Source organism: Melitaea cinxia, chromosome 11 (genome assembly GCF_905220565.1).
Source record: "Melitaea cinxia chromosome 11, ilMelCinx1.1, whole genome shotgun sequence".
NCBI classification, from domain to species: domain Eukaryota; kingdom Metazoa; phylum Arthropoda; class Insecta; order Lepidoptera; family Nymphalidae; genus Melitaea; species Melitaea cinxia.
Genome location: NC_059404.1, coordinates 5,269,041 through 5,296,046, shown reverse-complemented (window position 1 = coordinate 5,296,046; position 27,006 = coordinate 5,269,041). Strand labels below are relative to the sequence as shown.

The window sequence follows — 27,006 nt, the reverse complement described above, 5'->3', positions numbered from 1 at the left end:
ACTATCTTTCATATCTTCCATCGCTAAAATTCTTTGCAAAAAGTCTTCTTGCTTTTCGTAGTCACTCATTTTTGTTCTAATATCAGACGTTCTCCACTAATAATGAGTAATATAAAAGTTTATATGTGCGTTTGTCGTTATTTTTACCGACCACCTTAACTTTTTAAGAGTTTTGACTGATACAACCAGTCAAAACCACTTTTGACGGAATCATTTAGTCAAAAGTACTTTTAACCAGTTCCATTGGGCAAAAGTACTTTTAACTGTTATTTAAGTCAAAAGTATTATTGACTAAAGCAAACGGTCAAAAGTACTTCTGACTGATTTTGCTAGTCAATAGTGCTTTTGACTGGTTAAGAGTTTTGACTGCAACATATATATTTGTATGGTATATATATATGAATTATTTGCTCGTGTATATAATATAACGATTGTCAGTAACGTTACCTTATATTTCCTCCCTTTTTTTTCTTCTTAATGTGAATTTTACTAATACTCAATTTTGCACACCTACAAAGTGCTCTTGTACGTCCTAAGGTTGGCTGGTAGACAATGCTTTTAGCATTAAGCCCGCCTTTTTTTAACAATTCTTTAATGTATTATGCAATAAAGTATTAATAAATAAATACAAACATTATTAGGTACTTACCTCATGATTTAGAGAACTCTCGCAACGAAGTCGGCAGTAAAGTGTAGGCACTTTACTAGGGTATAGTCGTATATATGAAATTTAGTCAAAGGAGTAATAATAAATATTGATTAATATCAATTCTGTCATTATTTACTCCCAATATGTATTTGTTGTCGCCTGTATGAGTACAATTAAATAAATTTTGTATTAAAATAATTTAAGATTAAACAAAAAAAAAAACATAAGGAAAAATACAAACAATCTAAGCTCTTAGCTCCTTGTAACAGCCCTTAAAATATTACACAGCTGGAGTTGGGACTCTTTCTTGAATAAGTAGCGTTACCACCACACTCCTGTCTAGTGCTTCACTGTGGGTTGGAAGATCTACATGGTACTCCAAGGCCAATGCCAATATTTTAATGTAAATTTATCGCAGATACAATCAGTACATTGACAAGGCTCAAGCAAACGGGAGCGAAAGAAAGATAGTGGGCGCTGTGCCAGCAATTATCCACTGACCCTAAAGATGGCGTTCGGATATTAATATAATAAGTAGATTAATATATTATTTTTTTCAATTAAATAAATAGAGACAAGCCATGACAATATAATATATATAGAGCAACAAACGGGTGCGAAGTCAAAAAAAATAACCAATATTAGAACCAGAGCAGTAAACACAAACATCAACGCCGACTTTCACCTTTCTTTAAAAAAAAAAAAAAACATAAGCACCTTCTTCACAAATGGTAACTTGCTATTTCTCTTGTAGTCTTGTCTTATATAAACCACAATCCATTCTTTTACCACAGATTGTAGATAGACCGAGCTCACGATTTACTCACAAAGTTTCTTTCAAAAACTCTCCACCAGGGTCAACCCAAGGCATACGTGTCGATGCATTGATTTGATAACTATGGTCTTGCACTGCCTCGGGATAACATCTAGTACTACTCGTTATGGATAACGTGTTGAGCAATGTTTTATTTAGTATAATCTTAATTCGTAGGTAGGTACTTAGTGCAAGAACTCGTTTTTCAAATGATAACAATTTAGTTTTTAAAGTTATTTTTTTTAAGTTTATTATACCGTAATGAACTGTAATAGTTGATTGTGCCAACGTTTGGCAAATATGTTCTTTCTAAGAGCATACTTTTGCGAGCATAATTTTGAGACATGAATTCGTAAATCGAAAGATTTACGAATTCATGTATCAAAATTTTTTCGGAAAAATAAAATCATGCAATAAAATATGTTTATGGTGAGAAAGTAATAAATAAATATCGAATTAGAGTAATTATTATTTTTAACGTAAATTAAAAAAAAACACATTCAACGGGCCCAAGAAGAGTAATATCCTGTGGAACTCCAGAGCACAGAACATACAGGTAAAAACCCAGACTTTTATAAAGAAATAGTTCATGAACTGGAAATGAATTAGCGGCCATATCGTGCGCTAATTTGTGTGACCACGGCGCTATAATTATCCCGTCTTCAAATTTATAAACTTTATATAAATGTATGAGGTAAAGTATAATAATAATAATTTATTTCGTGAATGGAAAGTACCATAAAAAAATGAAGAATATAATACGTGATCATTGATTACCTTTCTAATTGCAATACTTTTTTTAAGTGTATCGTAAGGAATAAAGTTATAATTACGATAAATACAAATTAAAAAGTAAGTAACTCAAGATACTATGTAATAGCAATTAAGATAAACAATATTTTAGATATTAAAAACAAATATTATACACTAACTGCTGCACGCGACGTCGTCTGCGTGAACGCTATACAGCACCAAAAATACCTACGATTATACCTTTTAAAATAACATTCATTTACCCGTTTCTTCTTTACATTTCATATCTACAGAAAAATCTCATAGATGGCGCTGCTTTAAAATTGTCTTGTCTACTTATATTCATTTAATTAAGTTTATCGGCCGTAACTTTTATAGTGTGAAGCTAGCTTATATAGCATGGTTATTAACATAATAACAACACTCAAATATGCGTCGGTAGATTACACGTTGTTACAGAATGCGTTGAGGAAATAAAGGTTTACTGCTCGTTCCCGGTAGGTGATAGCATGATAATATGTATTCTATATGTTGACCCGACTTCTTAATAATATTCGTGCCAAATTTGAAGTAAATCCATGCGGTACTTTTTGAGTTTATCCCGGACATACATACAGACAAATAGACAAACAGACAAAAATTCTAAAAACTATATTTTTGACTTCGGTATCGATCGTAGATCACACCCCAAGTATTCTTTTAAAAAATATTCAATGTACAGTTTTGATTTTCCTACCATTTTATTATATGAATAGATTAAACTTGCATAAGACCACATGTTTTTAATATATAATTAAAACATCACAAAAAATTATTTTATTATCGTATATTTTTTAAGCTCAATCATAGAGCTCTATAACTCATGTGCCATTATTGTTTAATACACAGTATCTAATAATAAATTAACCATATTTTTGATACACAGGTGATAAGCAGGTGGAGAGACAAATGAATAATAAAATGAACCTAGTATTCAAGTTATTTGCAAATAAATTAACTAAATAGTAATGACAGCATTTTAATATAATTGACTAATTATAATATCTATAATAAAAACCTAGAATTATTTGACACTGAATACAACGAGAATTTCATTTCCAAATTTAACGATCATGTTTCTTAATCTCAATATAGAAAAACATAACCTTTCTTTTGGTCTTCACCGCAGTTCCGGTAAAATAATAACTATTAGCGTTTAACTAATCAAACGTCGATTTTAAATGATATTTTCACTTTTACATAAATTGATTATTGATTAATGTTTAGTAATTGCCAGATACACAAATTGTATATAAATAATCACATAAAATAACCGCGACTTCGGTTGTTTTCCTTTCATTAAACAAATGCTAATTTAACATGAGCGTGATATTAGAACTGTTTGAATATTACAGGATCAAGAACTTTTGCAGAATGACATGGCAGACTCGTAATGTGGTGCAATAATACGAGTAACATAATTGTGTTTGCTCGCAAACGAAAAAAAACCGACTTCAATTACATAGAAGAGTAATACAACGTAGATCGACGAATCACGCGATCGCGATTACGCGTTATCAAAGATTACTCAAAAAGTAGTAATCAGATCTCGATAAAATTTATACGTGACCACATGATAAATATCAGCTTTCGATTAAATTAAAAATTATCAAAATCGGTACACCCAGTAAAAAGTTATTGCGGATTTTCGAGAGTTTCCCTCGATTTCTCTAGGATCCCATCATCAGATCCTGGTTTCCTTATCAGGGTACCAAACAAGGGATATCCCCTTTCCAACAAAAAAAGAATTATCAAAATCGGTACATCCAGTAGAAAGTTATGCGGTATAATACATCATAGGTCGACGAAAAAAGCGTCAAGTAAAAACGCATTATTAGATATAACTCGAAAAGTAGTTGTTAGATCTCAAATAAATTTAAATGGGACCAATTGACACACGCCACCTTTCGAATAAAAAAAAATTGTCGTAATCGGTCCACCCGGTCAAAAGTTCTGATGTACCATACATTTAAAAAAAATACAGTCGAATTGAGAACCTCCTCCTTTTTTGGAAGTCGGTTAAAAATGTCTTTGAATATAAAGAAATGCTCCCAATTATCCTTTAAGCGGAATAACAACAAAATTTTTACTGAGTACAATATAAATGATTATAAACTTACCAAGCTTTCAGGTACATGAGATTTACAAGGTGTTATAATGGATGAAAAATTACATTTTGGTGTGTAAGCTGGTGAATGCGTGACAAGAGCGTTATGAAAAGAGTGATCGGGCAAAGCGAAAGGAAGTTGAGAGGGGGATATAAGAAAGAGAGAGACAGAATCATAAGTTAGTGAAGATAGAAAGAGAGAGTTACGTTAAATTTTACTTCACTTGTGTGGTCTAAAGCACACTCGTTTTTTTTTTTTGTTTTTTTTTTCTCTTTTGTTATTTCAATCTTAATTTCGTTTCTTTTTGTTTAGGTTTAAGTCGTGTTTTCTTAATATGTAGTTGTATTCGCCTATAATTGGAAAGGCACTTTAAAGGTTTTTTTTTTAGTTATAATTTTCATGTAGGTATAGCAGTAGTGTACTTTTTTGTATATATAAATAAAATAAATGTGCGTGTTAATATAATAAATAAAAAAAGGGGTTGTAATGTCTAATTTACTATTTATTATTTCTGAATAAAAAAATATCATCATTCATCATTCATTCATATATTTAAATAATTTACGGCGTAATCTTTATATTTTTTTTCTAACACAATCAAATTATTTAGTTATTTTAGTATGTTTTATAACCAAGGTACATTATTGAATGTGCAGTACATTAACATAACGATATACAGAATTGGACCAGTTATAATTTTATTGTAACTAAGTATAGCAGTTTATAATAAATAATAATTTACAATGTTTCTTAAATGTATAAATTATTGTAGATATTTCTTTTAAGCCAATTTCTTCGAGGTATTTTATTTATTAGTTATTAGTATTTCCTATATTTATTTAGGTTAATAACGAGAATATCTAATATATGAAATTCTCGTGTCACGGTGTTTGTATCGAACAATATCTATTTTTCATCCCCCTAAACTTTAAGGGTAGTCCAGCCCCAGATATTTTTTTTAATTTTTAAATAAATTATTAATTTTTTATTTTATTATGATTTGGCGTTGAAAAATACATACAACCCTAAATTTTCACCCTTCTACCACCAACCTCTATTTTTAAATAGCGTTTAGCGGCAAGACAACGTTTGCCGAGTCAGCTAGTATATATTCTATTAACCCCTATTACTAGCTGACCCCGCAAACGTTGTTTTGTCATATATGTAATTAACCCCACTTAACCCCCCCCCCCTAATATAAGGGATTAAGGGGGTTAGGTTAGGGGTATGAAAAATAAATATTGGCTTATTCTCAGACCTACCCGATATGCACACAAAATTTCATAAAAATCGGTCCAGCCGTTTCGGAAGAGTATGTTAACTAACATTGTGACAGGAGAATTTTATATATAAGATATACTTTATTGCACTCAAAAATACATATAGAAACTTTGAGATTCCAAAAATTATTATTATACATTTATTAGATGTTTAAAGCATCCAAACGTGATTACCAAGATATAATTCATTTTTATCACCAATGTCATAAACTAGTGACTTGTAAGCTGGATGTATTATTATGGTTCTAAACATTTAAACTAACTGTATAACATAAAACGCAATGTAGGTACGTAGAATCCAAGCAATTGTGAAATCAGGTATTGTATTTGATTTCAAAATTTCTTTTGAATTAATAGTTAGAAAGGACCTTGATAGTAGACAAAGGCTGTACTTTGGCATGCGTATATGTATATGCTGCATATAATATTTGGTGCAGAAAAATTCAAAGGTGTTCTACTTAGATAGTGAGAGGATATGTGTTTCAATTTCCTAACACTTTTTACAATTTTGTTAAAAAAATAATAGATAAGTAGCAAAAAATAAAAATGTTTATTCAAATTAAAATTATTTTTAGGTTCCTTTAAATTATTCGAAAATTATTTATCAAAACATAATTTGACCTCCATAATCAGCGTGGAGCTACCCTAAATGTGATATTCAAAACAACGCGACTAATAGACAAATAAATGGAAAGCATGCGGGACGGTGATACCCATAAAGAAACGAGTATGCTTTAGACTCTCACTAACTTAAATTTAACTTCTTTAGCTCCATCTAACTTATATCTCCGTCAAAACTTCCAGTCGCCTCGTCCGATCACACTTTTCATAACGCTCTCGTCACGCATTCACCTCCTCAAGTCAAGCGTGCGTAAAAAAGTTTTACTTCAAAAACCATGTTTGGTCATCGCGACAGTATCAGATTCGATAGCCAGCATCGTCATACCTGTTACGACAACTTGGTTAGAATAAAAACTTATGTTATTATTATAACAATTATTTAAATCAAATAAATTTTATTGAATTTTTTGCCAGTATAAGTCACTTCGTATGTTTTACGAGTTATAGGTGATGTGTGTAACTATACATATTTCATTATCCTTATGATAGAACGCGTAGGTGTAGTTATGTAATTTGAAAAATATAATAAATAGTATTGTAACGGTGTTTGACATAATAACATAAATATTTAAGAAGTTAATTTGGTAAACGGCTTCTGTCTATATTTATTATAACTAGAAATTTCCATGGGTTTGGTTGTGAACGTAATATGACATATTTTTGAGACTAGAAAAGATTTGTTTACCTTTTTTTAGCCAAATTGAGAAAAAAAAATAACTATTTTAAGTGATAAAACTATAATAAAATAATATGCTTGGAAAGAATTAAATAACAATCCAAATAGGTAACGTTGAATACAAATTTATGTGTCAAAAATAATTTTCCAAAGTATTCGTTAATGTTTGTTCGCCAACAGATAGGCACTCTTTTGACCATTCTCTTTTACCGAGTCATCAGAATTGGTGCCTCTTTTTCATCTATCTTCGTGCTGAATCGTTTTCAGAAATTAAATGAGCTCTGCTTCTTAATATACTAGCGACCCGTACCGGCTTCGCAGGGGTGCAATGCTGATACTAAATATAAAATAAATATTTACAATGTAAACGCAAAAAATATGTTTATTTACTACATCACATTAGAAACCTCTCAAACTATCAGTGTTCCTCTACTATATTATGCATGAATCACTCTATTTACTAAAGAAAACCGCATCTAAATCCGTTGCGTGGTTTTAAAGATCTAAGCATACAGACAGCGGGAAGCGACTTTTTTTATACTATGTAATGATTACACCAGCTATAAAATATATAAAAACCAAATGTAGGTTTATAATTATCAATTGCCAGTTAAAATGAAACACGAAAGGATTCATTATTGACAATTTACGTTTATCGAATATTTCGAAATATCATAATCGTATTCACACCAGTATTGCACAAGCGTTCAATTGATCTGCTTCCAGTTTGTCACAACGGCACAATACAATGCAACACGACTAACAACAGGCCCTGCGGTTGAGGTTCGCCTCATGTCAATATTACAACACATATCCTAATTAGGATATAAATTATATACAATATCTACGTGTAATAAAAATAAAAATTGGATTTTAATTTAATCCTAGAACAATCGGAAAGAAGACAACTTCCCACGATGGAGTACAGGAGATATGAGATGACACAACGTAGCACTCACTACTTGGATTTTACACACATTAAGAACTTAACGCACCATCATCCTTGATGAGTTCTTTTCAGCATAATTGCTCTATTTGCTTAACAATAAAAAAATACGTCACATTTACATAATTCGTCGGTATTTGTATTTGTTTTAATAAATAAAGTTGATTGTTGACGTCCAAGCGGTCATTACCCAGAAAGAAAAATTATTTAATAACCTGCCGTGGAACAGATCTAGCCACAGATCTCCTACATGCAAAATAAGCTTATAACCAGTAGTGGCACACAAACGATTTGATTCAATTCAGCCCAGTTTATTTACATAAATGATAAATATATTGTAATATTATATTGTTACAATTTATTTTTTATGCAAATACTTAGTATCAAAGATATTTAAATAAGGCATAACAAACATTAAATTCCGGTTCAGAGACCATGTGATGCTCGGAATTGGTCAACTTTCTCTTTATTATAAAATAGTTAACTAAGTTTGTATTTTGTTGACCGCAAATTGTTTTCGACATTGATATTTAAACATAAAAAATTAAATTTACACGAGTAAAATTTGAGTCGTAACTTTCACGTCGCATCTGCAGCCAACATTTTATCAATTTGTCAGCGCTCAGAATATAATACAATTGTATCAAAAGTAAGAGTAATTTTTTGCAGAAAACTAAGACAGTGCTAGACTCCTTAAGAAAATATAAGACAAATATTTTAATAAGCACAGTTAAAGATCGATAATCTAGTCCTCTATATGTCATTGCCGGCATATATCTATATATATATATATAAATAAAAATGTTGCTAAGCGCATAACTCGAGAATGGCTCGATCAAATCGGCTAATATTTATGTTCTGTATGTTTCTCTGGGCCTTACTTACGGAAGGTTTTAAGACTTAAAAAAAAATAGTTTTACAAACGGCATATTATACAGTCGTGTGACTGATATTACGTCACTTCCGTTATATATTTTTCTTACGATTTGAGTATCACATTTTTTTTAGTTCGGTCGCCCAGCCAAATGTCAAGCCTGCCGTAAGGAACTTCGTTCCAAAAAAAATTTAACTTGACAGAACGAAATCTTTCCGGGCAGCTAGTTTTATAATAAAAATGGAATTGTTTAAAAAATTTCAATTCGCAACACTTTCACTGTGTACCTACCTACCTACGAGTAGTAAACAAGTATTAGCTGGAAAACACTACTTTTTATTTTATTACTTGATGACTATCTTCCTTTTTTTTATAACTCCTACACAATTCTTAACGACTAAACTTATAATAATGCTAAATAAAAAATCCACGTGGACACCAATATTCATGTCTTTGTATTTCATTGTCGAATTTAATTCGATAGCTACCTTGACAAAAAATGCGTTTTGGCTTTCCAACAAATTAATTATCATATTAATAATAATTTTGCTTGCTCTCCTCAACCTTGATAGTCTAACCCCGCAAGTGATACGAGTGCCACTATGTCAGGGACCTTAAAACTGGTTAATCGTAATTTAATGTAATTTCATTCTCAGATACTTTCATATTACGAATATCATTAGTCAATATCGTGCAATATCCTCTACGTAGAATACGATCATGCATGTTATTTTATAAGTTATTAGAAACCATTAATCTCGCATAAGTATACCCTGCTGCAGGCGTGCGATTCCATTCGCGATTCGGTTATATTATCGTTCGTCGCGATCTACAACACTTGCCGACAAGTCTGGTCATTGTGAAATTTATTAGCTTGTAGGTTGTTATATAACTTAAAGGTGTGCATAATTAATATAAATGACAATGGCGTTTGAATTAAAAATGAAGCGGACATTTTATTGATTTCAATTGAAATGAATTGGCTGGTTATAATTCTACGATAGTATCGTTAGCTTTTGGTATTTGATTTTCTTTTGTAACAAAAGACTTTTAACAATAGATAGGTATATTAATTAACAATCTATCCAGTACACACTACTACTGCACGATAACAAGCCCTGTTCAAAAGAGGACTAGTTATTAATCTTTGTTTGAAAAACCAGTTTAGCTTGCTCTATAGCACAGCAACAGAAACAAAAATGTTAATACATTTTTTTATTATGTAAGAGTCCATTAATTTTACTACTTTATTATTGATTGTTTTTAACAAATATGTAATGTAATGCACAATTACGCGTATAAACACTTATTGGAGCTATTTAATGTAATTATAGACCTTTGAGAAATGACATTGTGATAATATCAATGGACTATTGTTGTTAAAACAATACGGGTATGTCGATAAATCATAAAATTATGTTACAGCAATCTGACATACTCTAAATGTGTAATAAATAAAGTATTTATTAATATTCATGTAAGAAGGGGCCGCAACTAGGTAGGAGATTATTCCCTAAGATTCCCATAGATCTCATTACTCCGTATAATATTTGGTCTGCATTTTTCCACGTTTTATGAGATTTTTTTCCATAGGGTTGTAAGTATTCTAAAATGCCACGAAATAAATAACCGACTCAACCCTTAAACTTGAAAATTGTTTTTTTATAGAATAACTAGCGACCCGCCCCGGCTTCGCACGGGTGCAATGCTGATACTAAATATACTACAGAATGTCTTTATTTATAGTGAGAAGCTAGTTTATAGCATGGTTATTAACATAATAACAACAACATTCAAATATGCGTTGTTACAGAATGCGTTGAAGAAATAAAGGTTCACTGCTCTTTCCCCGTAGGTGATAGCATGATAATATGTAGCCTATATTATATATATATATATATAATATACACCGTCACATTCGTGCCAAATTTGAAGTAAATGCACGCAGTACTTTTTAAGTTTATCCCGGACATACATACAGACAAACAGACAAAAATTCTAAAAACCATATTTTTGGCTTCGGTATCGATTGTAGATCACACCCCAAGTATTTTTAAAAAAAATATTCAATCTACAGTTTTGACTTTTCTACCATTTTATTATATGTATAGATTCTATATTCATTATTAAATTTACCATTACAGCTATAAAACTTTATTTTTTATTTTACGAGTAGGTATAAACTTATGAGAGGAAACGTTATCAAAAATGATATCAAATCCTATTAAAACTCTGCGTTAAGAGTGGTAAGATTTACGCGAGAGATATTCTATTATTAAAATCTTCATTTTTTAAATTCTTATGTGAAAAATACTGCTACACTTTAACAGATAATTTATATATATTTAAAAAAAAGGACATGTAATGCAAGATGTTAAATATTGCATTGGTTTATGTATTTCGTAACGTCCATATAATTTCATCACAGCGATATCTGAACATTAATTAAATTTCCTAATAACTAAATCTGGCCTAATCTTTGGTTTAAAATAAAATTAGTAAATCGCCATTATAATAACAATATTACCACAGAGTTAATGGATTATTAAATAACCATTCTGATTTCGTATTGAAAAACCAAGAAAGTTGCGGAGGTATGATGAAATCAATTATTGTCCACATCGATTGAAATAATTATTTTGGCAGTGTTTTTAGTAAGAAAGTATATGATATAGGTATTTATTATGATACTAGCGATCCGCCCCGGCTTCGCACGGTTGCAAAAACTATTAGTGTTCCTCTACTATATTATGCATGTATTATACATATAAACCTTCATCTGCAATCACTCTATTTACTAATGATAACCTCATCAAAATCCGTTGCGTAGATTTAAAGGTCTAAGCATACAGACAGAGAGAAGCGACTTTGTTTTATACTATATAATGATATACAATCATGTTGTTTTTTTTTTTAAATTGGCTGTAGTGGTGAAGGCGCCTTAACTTAAATTATATTTGTCTTTATGCAAATATTTTTTTCTGGTCTGAGTATCTTTACTTGTGGTTCTCCCGACCATACCTCGAAGAACACGTTTTGCTGTTGGTCCCGATTGTAACATAAGTAAATTCTGGTCCAGTTGCTATATTAAAACATCGATTCATTTTTATATTTTATAACAACGACAAATATCTGTACGGTATCTGCCTATACAAAAATTCAAAATGTGAGAGTATTGAACCCGCGACCGCAAGCCTATCAACTAGTCGCTATGACCACTATATATATAATATTAATTTTTATATTATTTTTTTGGACCCGTAAACATGGTACGGAAGTAAATAAATAAACGCCTCACACTCCAAGGCCCCAAGTAGGATTTTCTCTTGTGTCGGGGGTCCGGGAACACACACAATAAATATGGAAAATACAAATAGCTGTCGTGAGTGGGGTCGAACCCGCAACCGCCAGCGCAACAGGCAGTGGTGTGACCGCTGCGCCAACGCATCGTCAAATGTACATAACCATACAGTATATCAGTATCAATTGAAGTTTGTTGTAAAATAAAATATTACAAAGATAACAGAATAAATATAATGTCATTTATTTTTATGTAAATATCAGATAAGGAACACTTTCTCCTAACAATTATATTTATAAAATTTTTAAAACTATAGATAACACTATTTTACTAAATAAACACATAATTTATGACGAAAAATAATATAAAATTACATTATTTTATAATATTAGGCACAAATTATATTCAATTTATTTTTCTTAGTTGGTAACATTGAATTAAAAAAAATTAAGTATAAAATAAAAAATTCAAATATAAACTATTAAAACTTAAAAAGTATGAATATAATTTCATTTTTTTATTAAAACTGTGTATATACTATATAGCTATGTGTTATGTATTTTTAACAATCAAATATTGCAAATTGCTTGAAATGCTTCAACACTTGACCCATCCGAGGGTGTTATAGTTAATTGTCTGCTCGCTTTCAAGAATAAAACAACACCGGGTCTAATTGAAATTGGTTCTGTATCACAAGCTTCTCCTGATCCTCCAGTAATTATAATTACACTTGGACTGGGACGAACTCTTGTATTGTAGGAGTCACCACTTTCCACCTAAATTAAAAAAAAAGTGTTCTTATTGTTCAGATAGAAAGAAATACAATTTACACTTTTAAATAAATATAATTATAACTTTTATCTGAAATATAAAAAAAAAATGTCTTTCAAAATAGCTGGGTTCTTCCACCTAGGAAAGTGATTTAAATACCAATAAGAAGATGTTAACCATTAAGACGTGAAGTGTAATAGTCTTATTGAAGGAAGTAATGAAAATGCAAAAAAGTTTATCGTTAAATAAATAGAAATTAGTCCTGTAAGTGTAAATCTAGTAGAAACTGATTACTATTTTATTAATCCTGTGTATTGAAAACAGTACCTACAAAGCTAGCTGCGTAGATACAGAAACTCTACAATATGACATATCGACACCAACAATTTATACTACGCCAATTCGACTTTTCGATAAGTTTGTTTTTTGAATGCGAACTTGATAAAATGTGTTTTTATATGTAATAAAAAAAAATGTGAAATTGCAATGAATAAATTAACCATTAAAGATACCAAATTTCAAATAAGTTTCTTAATTAATATAAAAGGTATCACGTTTTTCCCTTTTATAAGCCTGTATTGTAAAGTTCACTTTTAAGAGTTAGCTTAGTATAAATTGCTGGTGTCGATATATTAAACTAGAAAAAACTTTTTCCGATATAAGTGGTTATTACTAGGGATAGTAATCTGGTGTCGTTTTCAATCTGGCCGGATCCGGTCTGTATTTTGTTCGGTCAGAAATACCCTCTACGAAATTATCCGAAACTTTTGTCCGTTTATGTTAAGGTTACGGATAGTTTTATTTCGGATATCCGATAGTGTCGGTTACAGTTGCAAGGTTCCATACCGTCCCTAGTTTGAATCTCAATATTTCTTGCCATTCTGCACGCATGTATAATTATTATACTTATTATTACGAAGTTATTTAACTATCGTATAATACTGACGTATTATACGTCAGCAACACATTGCTATGTTCGGTGATGTTACAGCTGTAAATATAGTTGAATATCATCACCGTAACACATTTATATCGATCGAATATTCTATCTCTGCGTCAAGACTCGAAGACTTGATAACGACGCTCTGTTTATAGTGATTATTTTCTCAAAAAATGTCGTCACCGGATCCTGCATTTGGCACCAGATCCGGTAAGCGCAAAATGATACCAGATCCGCCGGATTGCAATGCAATCCCAAGTTGTTACGTTATACTTAGGTTGTATTCATAACTTTATACATATATAGATGATTTCATAAATATCCATTTTAATTAAACATTTAACAAAAAAATTATAAAGTGTGTGTGCCAGCTCCGCAACGACTGGACGCGAAAGGTCTTGTTACTGTTTCAAACGATTTCACTCTCATTTTCTCACACCGCGCGCCTTAACATCATTTCTTCAAGAGTAAACAACAAAAACTACTTTTAAAACTACATACTGTGACTTACTTTAATTTTCACAACTGCAAAATCAGGTACAGGCGGTCTCCATATACAGCTGTTTTCATTCTCAAGTTGTGGATTGAATAAAAGTTCATCTGGTTTATAGCTTTTGTAGTCCAACATTTCAACTAGTGTCGGGACATCTATGTATTTTGGAGTTAAACCTGCTCTGACAACATTATCAGAGCATGCCATACATTCTACACAATCTGAGAAAAAAATTTTTTTTAGTGTGTTTTAACCGACTTCAAAAAAAGGAGGAAGTTACTCAATTTGACCGTATATATATATATATATATATACATATAATATTTTTTTTTAAATTTTTTTTATGTATCACATTCTACACAATCTGAGAACAAATTTTTTTTAGTGTTTTTTAACCAGCTTCAAAAAAGGAGGAAGTTACTCAATTCGACCGTATATAATATATACATATATATTTTTTTAAATTTTTTTTATGTATGGTCGCGGATAACTTCGTCGTTTATGAACCGATTTTGATAATTCTTTTTTTGTTGGAAAGGGGATATCCCTGGTGTGGGTACCATGATAAAGAAACCAGGATCTGATGATGGGATCCCAGAGAAATCGAGGAAAACTCGAAAATCCGCATAACTTTTTACCGGGTGTACCGATTTTGATGATTCTTAACATTGATTTATAAAAAAACCCTAGCTACACAATCAGCGTCTCAAAACCGTCCGCCAAAAGAGCACACGTTGTGTGCTCATTTCAATCAAAGAGTATCGGGTCGCTCGTGTCACTGCACGTGTAAAAGACGTTAAAAATGCCGAAGTGTTGTTTTAAAAATTGTAAAAATATTACATCAAGGAAGCAAAAAAAGGATGGAATATCGTACTTTCGGTAAGTAAAAGAGTTTATTGATTTGTTTTTGATGTCTATATCACTAAATATAGGGAGTAATATGTGATTTTGATTTCATTTGTCTTAAATTTTCACTCAACAACTTAATTATAATGCGCCAAATTTCAATGGCCGCTTTTTCAGTGTAAGAACAATGCATTACAATCGCATATTAATTTAGTCGAATAATAGAAATTGAACCAGTTCTTTTCAATGGAGTCGATTTTTTATTATTTTTTCTTTTTATTATTCTTTTTTTACATATCGGAACTTTTCATAGAACGGTTGCAGATGGTAACAACGAATTTTGTTCCGTATACATAAACGTGTTGTTGATAACCGCATTACTAAGTTGGAGGAAGCGTTTTTTTTTAATGATTTCATTCAATAATTTTATAAGAATGTTGTGTTCGATTAGCGGTGGGTTATCTGGTATAAATCTCGTGAATCTATTGAAACATACGAATTGTTTTATTTGCATATTTTATCTTTAATGTTTATCTTTTAGTTTTCCTCGTGACCCAATACGACGCACGTGGAGAATGGACATCAATCGTCAGCCAGCAAAGGCGTGAAGATTTTTTGAAGCCGAATTATTCAAGCGTTGTTTGTTCCAAACATTTTTTTGATGAAGACATGTATGTTACCGCAAAAGGCATTAATCGTTTTTACACAATTATCCGATTTATTATTCAACAGATAATCCCAAATTCCCAATATTCATAGAAATAAAATAATTACCAGAAACTGGATACTATTACTGTACTTGTACATATTGTTTTAATCCTAAAATTATAACTTGTAAGTATTTTTGTAAGTAAGTTGTAAGTTTTAATATAACTAGTTATTTAGTTTAATGTAATAAGTAAAATGATAACCTATTATCATAAAATTGTAAATATATTTTTTTAGAACACACAACATATAGAAACTTTAAACTAAGACTAAGTTAATGTATAAAAAATATAAAGTGTAAAACTATACTCGACTCACTTCATGTCTTGTCCTACCGGCAAACTTCGGTCATAATTTTTTTTTTGGTTTTTGTACACTGCTTTGTAAATACAACTTTAAGTCATGTGCGTAAGGTTGAATTTCCAAAAAAGTATCTCTATACCATTACCCTAAGTCCTTTTGTTAATTCGGAGCATATTTTGCGACACTTTTATGCTTTACTTTTGTATGAGACTGTGCATGTAGGGTTTTTTATAGATCAATGATTCTTAAGTTAATCGAAAGCTTATGTTTATCATGTGGCCACATTTAAATTTCATTGTGATCTGATTACAACTTCTGGAGTAATCTTTGATAATGAGTATTTACTTGACTATTTTTTCGTCTACCTACGTTGTATTACTTGTCGATATACCTAATTGAAGTTAGTTTTTTTTTCGTTTGCTTGCAAACACAATTATTTATTATTAAAAAAGTTTAAAGTAGTAACCAAACCGCAGTAGAGCAGCATGGTGAATTAAGCTCTGACACTTCTCCATAATGACATGGAGAAAGAGATTCATGCCCAGTAGGATGTTACAGACTGAATCAATCAATCAATAAAAGCCTACTACTCTGTTCATCATCATCACTTCAGCCTATCGCAGTCCACTGCTGGACATAGGTCTCCATAGTCAATTAAATTTTGTCTATATCAGCTTGTTACTTCCCACTGCTGGGCAAAGACTTCCTTTTCCATGTAGGAGAAGGGTTGGAGCTTACCATGATGTTTTATTGTACGAGGGCAGAAAGTTACCCTATCACCACGAAATTCACAATGCGATATTTTTGATTACAACTGGCACCAGTTTCTTTGAATTGAAATATGGTTGTAAATCAAAAATGTATTATTTTTAGTAACAAAATGAAATTACCTCCACTCAAATATGCATGTGGTAAGTTCGGCTTTAAAAATACTGCTTGTCCAGGACTTAATGTAATGAAGTTCATGAAGTACTGTGCCCAGCAACCTACATCTCCTGGGTAGTTGTCATGAAGTCGTTTCACAAGTGGATACAGAAGTGATGTCTGGGTTTCAGCATCTTTTGAAACAAATAATGTTATGGTTATTTATAAATTTATTATTAAGTATCAATAGATGATATATCCTCGTGACCATGGTTTCTGCAACCTTAATATATAATATAGGGAGTTTCAAAATGACTACTACTGTAAATTAAATGTTAGATTTCTTTTTCAAAATACCTCTTCAAATTTGATTATAAAACATTATAGGTATTTCTTAAGAACTCTATTGTAATACTAACATTTCACTACTTTTTTAACATATAAATACATTTAATATTACAATAGATTATTAAGACCAGAAATGTTAAAATTACCTTTTTTATCCATCCTTGAAAGGAAATTTTCTAAACTTAAAGCTATCACATTTTTATCACAGCTCATTAGGGAATGAAAAACTTCTTTTAACAGTTTCTCATTTCCAGATTCATCATTAAGAAAACAGTTTAAAATATCTTGATTTAATATTTGTGCAAGTTCAGGTACTTCTGTAAGATAGAATAAATGATAAAAATAAAATAAAAATCATACAATTTTATTAAAATCTCTAAACTCCATTAAATTACTATATTAAAAAACATATTCAGAAAATTTAAAATTAATGAATATTGGTTGAGTATTCACCGTTACGTATAAGAAAAATATATATCTATATAAATAAAACCTACTTTTTAAGAACTCTTTTATTTGTTTAACAGGCCTAAAACCACATAAAGCTTCAAATGGAGTAAGAGCAATGGCAAGTTCAGGCTTATGATTAGCATCTTTGTACATTTCAGGAAAATTCTTATGTAGTTCTTCTGCATGATCCTGCAATGACAAACAAAGCAAAACTTAAGAATTTTATAAGACTTATGTAAAGAGTTAACATTTTTATATAGTTGTCCTTGATAGAAGATTGTTTTAATACTAACACTTTTTCTATCAAGAAATCTATCAATTCACTTTAATTCAAATAGCATGCTCATTAAATTGTTGGCAACATCCATGAAATCGTTTACAAATTATACACAATAAAGTTAAAGTATAAGAGTATCCAGCTATTTTTAACACAGTATTTTTTTAAGGAGGTTAATGACATCAGCCAACCATTAGCTTTTATTTATGTAGTTAGCACTAATGCATGATAATAAAACAATACATGATAAGATTAACAAAAATATTTCTAGCTTTATACTTTATTGCTAAAAGAATGATTAATAGCTTAACAATCATGTTAAACAATAAATTATTAAATAACAACCGCTCTGGGGCAGTGGTGTGTGTGCCATATTGGCCATTGTGCCATTACGTGCCAGAGAGCATATTAAGCTGTCGGTCCAGGTTGTTATCATAAACACCTGATAACAATGTTGTTGCTCATAGTGGGAATATATTGGCCAACCCACAATGGATGAAGGTACAATCTTTTCCCTACACGAAGAAAGAGGCCTATGGCAGTGGGATATTACAGGATGAAATGTGTGTAATTAAAAAAAAATTACTTTTAATTAATTAATAATCCTTTTTCTCTATGTAGGAGAAGGTTTGGAGCTTCTTCACTGTGCTGCTCTGCTGTGTTTTGGTGGATATATTCTTCCCTACTATGAGTAACAATCAGCATAAAATGTTGATGATAACAACTGGGGCCTTACCTTAAGGTACTCTCAATAATTAATAAATACAAAAGTAAATTTACCTTTTTTGGATGAGCTTGTATGGACAGAGCTTTTCGCACTGATAATATTTTTAATAGGAAAGGCACTGTGACTCCAAATTTTCTCTTTACATCAGGACCTACCGCATCTTGATTGTCTTTTAAATACTCAGATAGAAGTATATCTCTCTCTACTATAAGAGATGGTCCATTTGGATGTGTTCCAATCCACAATTCCGCATATGGCTTTTCAGGATCAATCTTGATATTTGGATTGCCATTAGATAATAATTTTGCCACTGCACTTTCTAATCCTAGCTTACCCCATTCATAGTTCTGTACTTTGCACTGTAATTCCATTACGGTTGAACTAAAAGATACACAAGATTTAAGTTGTTGTAACTAATATTTACTTAGTAAGAGTACATTAACTTTATTAATTTGAATATCTTTTAACTTCATTTCGCAGATGATATCGTCATCATTTTGAAAATATTGGAAGAGTTGAGCCAAATGCTGGTCGGCCTAAATAAGTCGAAAGAAACGAAAAATGAAATGATGAAATGAAACGAAAGTTATGTTTAGCAAACAAGTCATACCCAGACTGGTATCAGTCGATGGCACAGTTCTCAAGGTTGTTCAGGATTATGTCTACCTACATTTCAACTAGGCCGAAACAGCTTCGAGAAGGAAGATGATTACAGGATTCGATGGAGCTAGGCGGCGTTTGGTAGGCTTCGCCGAGTCTTCACTAGAAAGATTACCCAATGTTTAAAGACAAGTCTTCAGGCAATGTGTCCTTTTGGCATACTGTGCTGAGACGTGGACACTAATGAAGGGACTAGTCCACAGATTCAAAGTCACTCAACGTAAAATGGAACGGGCTAGGCTTGGAGTCTCTCTCCAAGATAGGATCAGAAATGAAAATATCCGCCAGAGACAAAAAGTACTCAACATAGCCTGAAAAATAAGCAAGTTGTAGTAGCAGTGGGCTGGTCACCTCTGTCGCAAGTAAGATCGTCAGTGGGGCCTGGATGAGGGCTGCAGAGAACCGGGAAGTTTGGCGCAAGCTCGGGAAGGCCTCTGTTTAGCAGTGGTCTACGATAGGCTGGAGAGCTTACATTAAGCGTTAGTAGGTTAATATCTGGTAATATACTTACAAGAGCTATAAACTGTGAAACGGGAAGTATTTATTAAGCACTTAAGCAGTTCAAATTAGAAACAATTTACTGATGTCAAAATCTAAACTGTCATTTGCCACTTTGCCAGATCAAATGTAAATTTTGTACGAATGTCAATGTCACGTCGATTTTTATCGGCTTAAGGGCTTATGCTTATTGTTACACAGCTAAATATTAAGTGTTGTGATACTCGTAGACAACGTTATATTTAAATAATTAAGTAAATTTTGGGATTCGTTGTTATAGTATTAGGTATTTATTATTGTTTTACTTGATATGAATAATTGTGTTTGCTCGCAAACGAAAAAAAAACCGACTTCAATTACATCGACAAGTAAATACAACGTAGATCGACGAAAAAATAGTCAAGCAACTACGCGTTATCAAAGATTACTCAAAAAGTAGTTATCAGATCTCGATAAAATTTATATGTGACCAGATGATAAACATCAGCTTTCGATTAAATTAAAAATTATCAAAATCGGTACACCCAGTAAAAAGTTATTACGGATTTTCGAGAGTTTCCCTCGATTTCTCTGGGATCCCATCATCAAATCCTGGTTTCCTTATCACGGTACCAAACTAGAAATATCTCCTTTCCAACAAAAAAAGAATTATCAAAATCGGTACATCCAATAGAAAGTTATGCGGTATAATACAACGTAGGTCGACGAAAAAAGTGTCACGTAAAAACGCATTATTAGATATAACTCGAAAATTAGTCGTTAGATCTCAAATAAAGTTAAATGGGACCAATTGGCACACACCACCTTTCGATTAAAACAAAATTTGTCGAAATCGGTCTACCCGGTCAAAAGTTCTGATGTAACATACATAAAAAATAAAAAAAAAAATAAAAAAAAAATACAGTCGAATTGAGAACCTCCTCCTTTTTTGGAAGTCGGTTAAAGATACATTTTATTAATTTTTTGATGATGGAACTCAGATGATACACATGATGGGACACATTTGTGAAATGGAACGTGGCTTGGTGTGTAACGATTTAGAAAGTGAAACTTTTGTTAACGTTATTTATAAAAATAATTGATATTTTTGTATAAAATACAAATTTATAAGAAGCGAGACCTCAAGTTACGTATAAAGGCGTATAAAATTATGGAAATATCTCTACAGTACATAGATCATTCGCCCAAAAAGCTATATTAATTTACGTCGATATCTCTGTTTCTTGCCATCAACCCGTGTATTAACCTCAGAATACAGAAAAAACTTGTTTGTTCTGTATTCTGAGGTATTAAGCTACCAGTGTGGTTTCCAGGAATTCGTCAGTCTACAGTTCATATGTTCAACAGTTAATATAAATATATTCATATGTTATTCAACAGGGGGCATCATGTGGATCTCTATCCATAATGAGCTTTTGGGACATTCAGACGGATTTAGCCTTCTTACCATAATAATATAGTTTTCTAATGTTTACGCGAATTTTACTCATTTAATGAAACAACTTTTTTCGGATTTTATCGCGGTTTATTATTAACTTTTGATTCCCGACGTTTCGGATACTTTACAGCAACCATGGTCCTCCCGTGACCATGGTTGCTGCCAAAAAAGTTGTTTCATAATAATATTGTTAGATTTCATTTATGATAACGACGCGATGGTGCAGCGCACTGGCTGTTGCGCTGGCGGTTGAGGATTATATCCCCGCTCTTGCAAACATTTCTATGAGCTACACAGTTATTTGCCGTGGTCTGGGCGATTTTGCCAAAGTAAAATGCACAAGTACCTATTGCTTGGTTTTCTGGTCCCCTGACACAGAAGTTGAAGCTTTTACTTATTTATTATTCATTCATGAAGATAAAATTTAATAACAAATAAGATTTTTTTTTCTTGTATGTTTGTTTGAAAAAATAAAATAAAAAAGTTTACTATTAATAGATGCGTTTATTTAAGACACATAATACTTCTTACACACTGACACTTGGTACTTTATCTTATTGGTAAGAAGAGACTTAAAGTGCAGGAAAATTTCTTTTATCGAAGTACTCATTAATGTCCCTTGTCAAAGTTCGCAAGACATTTGAATTAGGTGATTTTTTGGTCAAAATAAAGTTATCGGAGTTTTCATCCGATTTTATAGCACTTTTTGAATCTATCATTCCATGCTTAGACAAGTGTGGTGGAATGACAAGGCCAGAGAGACCTCTGTTTGTTATTTCTACATTTATTTTATCTTCTCCGAGATCACTAAAGCTTGCTTCATGTTGAGCTCCTCGATCCAAATACAAACGATCACTATTTATACCTTTTTTTGAAGCGAATGGGAAATATTTCATGTCTAATTCATGAATATCTAAATAAGGATATTTTTTCATTATAACTAACTTCTCGTATTGTCGAATATCATCTTCATTTAGGAGACTTTTGAAACCTACGTTTAAATGATCATAAATGTTCTTTCCGAATTCATGCGTAGTGTCTTTAATTTTTCGTAGCGTATTTCCGAAATAAGCCATTTTTTTCGTTCGTTCTAAACATTGATCCTTTTGGTTTCCTGAAACATTCAGTAAAAATGTCTAAAAACTCAATTAAAATCTTTATATTACATTTGTATTACTTGTAATAAAACTTGATTCAAATTTTAAACAACTACCTAGGTACTTAAATTCCTATTTAACCGAATTGAGTAAGCCTTACTGAATTCTCAATTTATATATATATATTATATAGGTGTGACTTATATAGGTGTGACATAGCTACTATGCAATCAACATTTATGAAATGTACGTACAATACAACGCACATAGGTAGGTACCTACATAAACTTACGGTTTATATTGTTGCAGCCATTAGACGTGTCTCTATGTAGTGCAAATGTAGAGTTGACCGAAAAAATGAATAATGCGCAAACAATAACAATTCTTTGAATGTCTTTTGTCATAGCGATTGGTAATAATCATATGAAATAATCTTTTTGAAATGACGTGTATCGATGTTTCTATTTAGTATCTACCGAATGCGCGAAAAAATTATAACCACAGATGAATAATTAATATAGGTACTGCCTACAACTACGATAGGTACATTAACATGAACGGAGAAAATATTACTTATATGGGCTTAAAGAAAAATAATTGAATAAGAATTATTACGCACAATATATAAGTCGAAATAGACAGAAGAAAAAATAAACTACCTATATATTCATGACATTAAGAAACACGTAGTTATAATCGAGAATTACTATTAAACAGTATAAAATAATAAATATTATACGTATATGTGTGTAATGTGTGTGTGATTAATTTATTTGTTTAAAAAAGGTCAAATAAAAATAAGCCTACTTATGATTTATGTAAACAGAAAATTGTCTATACCCATACCTATTACATTTCAAGGAATAACCTTTTTACTTCTAGTTCATCGAATAATCAGTTTATATTAGTATAAGCTTGTTGTTTATATGTTAGAGTCAATCGAACCGAACTTGCGACCACCGGTGTGTAGGCGCTAACACAGCACGCGCAGCGCTAGACCAGAGCGGATCGTCCTAATGAGCTTCGTTGCTACTAAAATAAGCTTAATAATTGTGTTTGCTCGCAAACGAAAAAAAAACCGACTTCAATTACATCGACAAGTAATACAACGTAGATAGACGAAAAAATAGTCAAGCAACTACGCGTTATCAAAGATTACTCAAAAAGTAGTTATCAGATCTCAATAAAATTTATACGTGACCACAAGATAAACATCAGCTTTCGATTAGATTAATAAAAATTATCTCGGTACAACCAGTAAAAAGTTATTACGGATTTTCGAGAGTTTCCCTCGATTTCTCTGGGATCCTATCATCAGATCCTGGTTTCCTTATCAGGGTACCAAACTAGGGATATCTCCTTTCCAACAAAAAAAGAATTATCAAAATCGGTACATCCAGTAGAAAGTTATGCGGTATAATACAACGTAGGTCGACGAAAAAAGCGTCAAGTAAAAACGCATTATTAGATATAACTCGAAAAGTAGTTGTTAGATCTCAAATAAATTTAAATGGGACCAATTGGCACACACCACCTTTCGATTAAAACATAATTTGTCGAAATCAGTCTACCCGGTCAAAAGTTCTGATATAACATACATAAAAAAAAAAAAAAAAAATACAGTCGAATTGAGAACCTCCTCCTTTTTTGGAAGTCGGTTAAAAAATATAAAGAAGGATTTAAATGTTAGTCGTATTTTATATAAAATTTAATTTAAGATTTTTCGAAGTTTAATTACATTTGGTCAATATTTATTTACGCGATTTCGTTACATGCTAAGAACAATAGCCTTGTGAGCGATAAATCATAGTTGCATGAAGCGCTAACGTTCTCCTCGCAAATACAATATCAGTAGGTACCTACTAACTTATATGCTGCTGGTAGAATATCGTACAGGATTGTTTTTGGCGCTAGTTTCAATGCCAATTCTAGTTTCAATTTCAAAAACCTTCAATTCTCAACCACGATAAATTTAGTCATGTATCCTGAAAAGAAACTTCTAACTTGCCCGTTGACGCTGTTTGCAGTAACCCTGTTTTCTGCCCCTGGGGTTGAAATTTCGATTCCCGTTTCGAGTTTGGGTGCGGTATATATGTATTTATTTATATATCAGAATTATTTATACATATTCATTGAAAAAAAGTGGTTCTATCAACAGACTGCGTACCTATACCACGAGCATTAATTTGCTTGCAGTAGGAATAGATAACCGTGTGCGTATCTATACTTATTATACAATATTACCAGTCGCATATTACTAGCTAATTATAGCAGCAGAATTTAATATGTTAATTTTATTATGAAATACCTACATACTACCGTTATTGTGATTATTCGCATCCGCATCTACAAATGCGGATCATCCGCATTGACTTAGACATCTACATTCACATCTGCATGGCATGAATTGATGCAGATTTGCGGATCTGGATTTGAAACAAATGATGTCATGAAAGAAAGGCACATATTTGTGCCAAGATCCTATGGATTTTCTTAGTTTTGTTTACCTATATTATGGATGTGATTCCTTTTCAAGTTTCATTCAAGTTTCAGTCATGTTTTTGAAGAATATTTTAACGTAAATTTTGAGTAAAAAGCGTATAAAAATGCTGCCACCAACAAGAAGTAATAGATGGACCCATTTTATAATATACAGAAAAAATATTTTGTAAAAAAAATATTTTATAAAAATTCTCGCAAATGAAACGTCCACACTAATTAGTTTAAAAAATTAAAAACCAGCGTTCCCAGAAAATATATATTTAGTTGAGCTAAGTTCAAATGACTCACTAAGATATAGGTTGAAGGCTGAGAAGGCTGTAATATTACAATTTTTTAAAGAGAAATAACAATTTTTTTTATTTAACTATTAAACATTTTTTTCATTATATAAAATTAGATTTAAAACTAGCGACCCGCCCCGGCTTCGCACGGGTGCAATGCTGATACTAAATATAATACAGAATTTCTTTATTTATAGTGTAAAGCTAGCTTATAGCATGGTTATTAACATAATAACAACAACATTCAAATATGCGTCGTTAGATTACACGTTGTTACAGAATGCGTTGAAGAAATAAAGGTTCACTGCTCGTTCCCCGTAGGTGATAGAGTGATAATATGTAGCCTATATGTTGACCCGACTTTTTAATAATATTCGTGCCAAATTTGAAGTAAATCCATGCAGTACTTTTTGAGTTTATCCCGGACATACATACAGACAAACAGACAAAAATTCTAAAAACTATATTTTTGGCTTCGGTATCGATTGCAGATCACACCCCCAGTATTCTTTAAAAAAAATATTCAATGTACAGTTTTGATTTTCCTGCCATTTTATTATATGTATAGATGCTAGTATAAGAAATTCAAACTATTTTAAATAAGTATGTTCTCAAAATATAATTAAAGAAAGCGTATTAAGGATTAATCGATTTTCATTCACTTAAGACCATAAAATTAAAATATTATGTTAAAAACCGCTGACATCCGCATTCGTATCTAAATCCGATATGTCAGCTACGAATGATCCACATCCGCGCCTGCATCCGCTGAGCTATTACAACTTAATTGACGAGTGCGAAATTTGCCTTTATATTCTAACGATATTGTAGCTATTTTTTCATTGATTAAAAACAGGGACAAAACGATATTTTCTAAAAATGAATCCTAGCTAGATTTATTTCTCTCCTCCGAAATTCCCTGGATACTAAATTTCATGAAAATCGTTGAAGCCGTTTCCGAGATTCAGATTTTATATATAATACAAGCATTGCTCGTTTAATAGTATAAGATTAAATTACTTATTAAATATTTTAACATGGTTTGTGGAGTTGTGTGTGAGGTTGTGTCATACTTACCTACACGATTTTTTCACTATAATTTTTATAATAATAATAGTTATGTAAGTTCGTTAATGTTTTACGAGATATTTCTTAAACATTTAAACTATAAAAGTTAAATTTGAAGAAGGTAAGCTTAAAGTTTAGGTATATTTTTATTCGGGCGACAAAAAACTACATTTTGCAGTGATCAGTTGTATTAGCATAAACAGAGTAGTTAACAATCAAAATGACTACACAAGTTAAAATGTCATGACCTTAGTGAGAAAATTAATAAACCTCTTTTATGTTGAAATTACGTTTTCTGAAAGATGCGAAAAAATATACCAAAACTTTTAAAACAATTATAAAATAATGGAATGAATATTTTTTTTTTAAACATCAATAGAAAAGTTTAAAAAATGCTAGCTTTTTAAAGTTAACGTTATTTAATGTCGAAGAATCAATTGCTCCAGCGTTCCCGCCTAGTGGGCTGGATTTGACGTAAAAAGCGCTACCATTGGTTGGTATACATATTACCCCGATCTCGCAAGGGATGAGGGACATAGGGGGCGGGCCCCCGTTATTCAGACAAACACCTGACACTTTCAATCCACGTGTTTAGTGGGACAGGATTACACGTACGATGCGGTGAACGGTTTTGTTAAACGTAATTTAATTCCAAATATAGCATAACATTAGAA

General features: G+C 31.4%; 2 protein-coding genes and 1 long non-coding RNA gene across 3 annotated transcripts; 1 reads left to right on the top strand and 2 right to left on the bottom strand.

The window, feature by feature from the left end:
- Positions 1-12,563: 12,563 nt before the first annotated feature.
- Positions 12,564-20,042, bottom strand: LOC123657786 (mannose-6-phosphate isomerase). The gene is made up of 7 exons (XM_045593297.1): positions 19,960-20,042; positions 18,842-19,169; positions 17,832-17,973; positions 17,481-17,651; positions 17,013-17,180; positions 14,284-14,486; positions 12,564-12,837 (listed from the first exon to the last, which is right to left on the bottom strand). The coding sequence occupies exons 2-7, from the start codon at positions 19,157-19,159 to the stop codon at positions 12,631-12,633; spliced, it is 1,209 nt and encodes a 402-aa protein (XP_045449253.1). The 5' UTR covers positions 19,160-19,169; positions 19,960-20,042; the 3' UTR covers positions 12,564-12,630.
- LOC123657787 lies at positions 15,025-15,821 on the top strand. Its single transcript, XR_006743767.1, has 2 exons — positions 15,025-15,144; positions 15,653-15,821. It is a non-coding gene; the product is annotated as an uncharacterized LOC123657787 (long non-coding RNA).
- Positions 20,043-21,872: 1,830 nt separating the features above from the next.
- Positions 21,873-22,958, bottom strand: LOC123657933. The gene is made up of 2 exons (XM_045593417.1): positions 22,774-22,958; positions 21,873-22,498 (listed from the first exon to the last, which is right to left on the bottom strand). Exons 1-2 carry the CDS (start codon positions 22,883-22,885, stop codon positions 21,957-21,959), a joined length of 654 nt encoding a protein of 217 aa, XP_045449373.1. The 5' UTR covers positions 22,886-22,958; the 3' UTR covers positions 21,873-21,956.
- Positions 22,959-27,006: the final 4,048 nt, after the last annotated feature.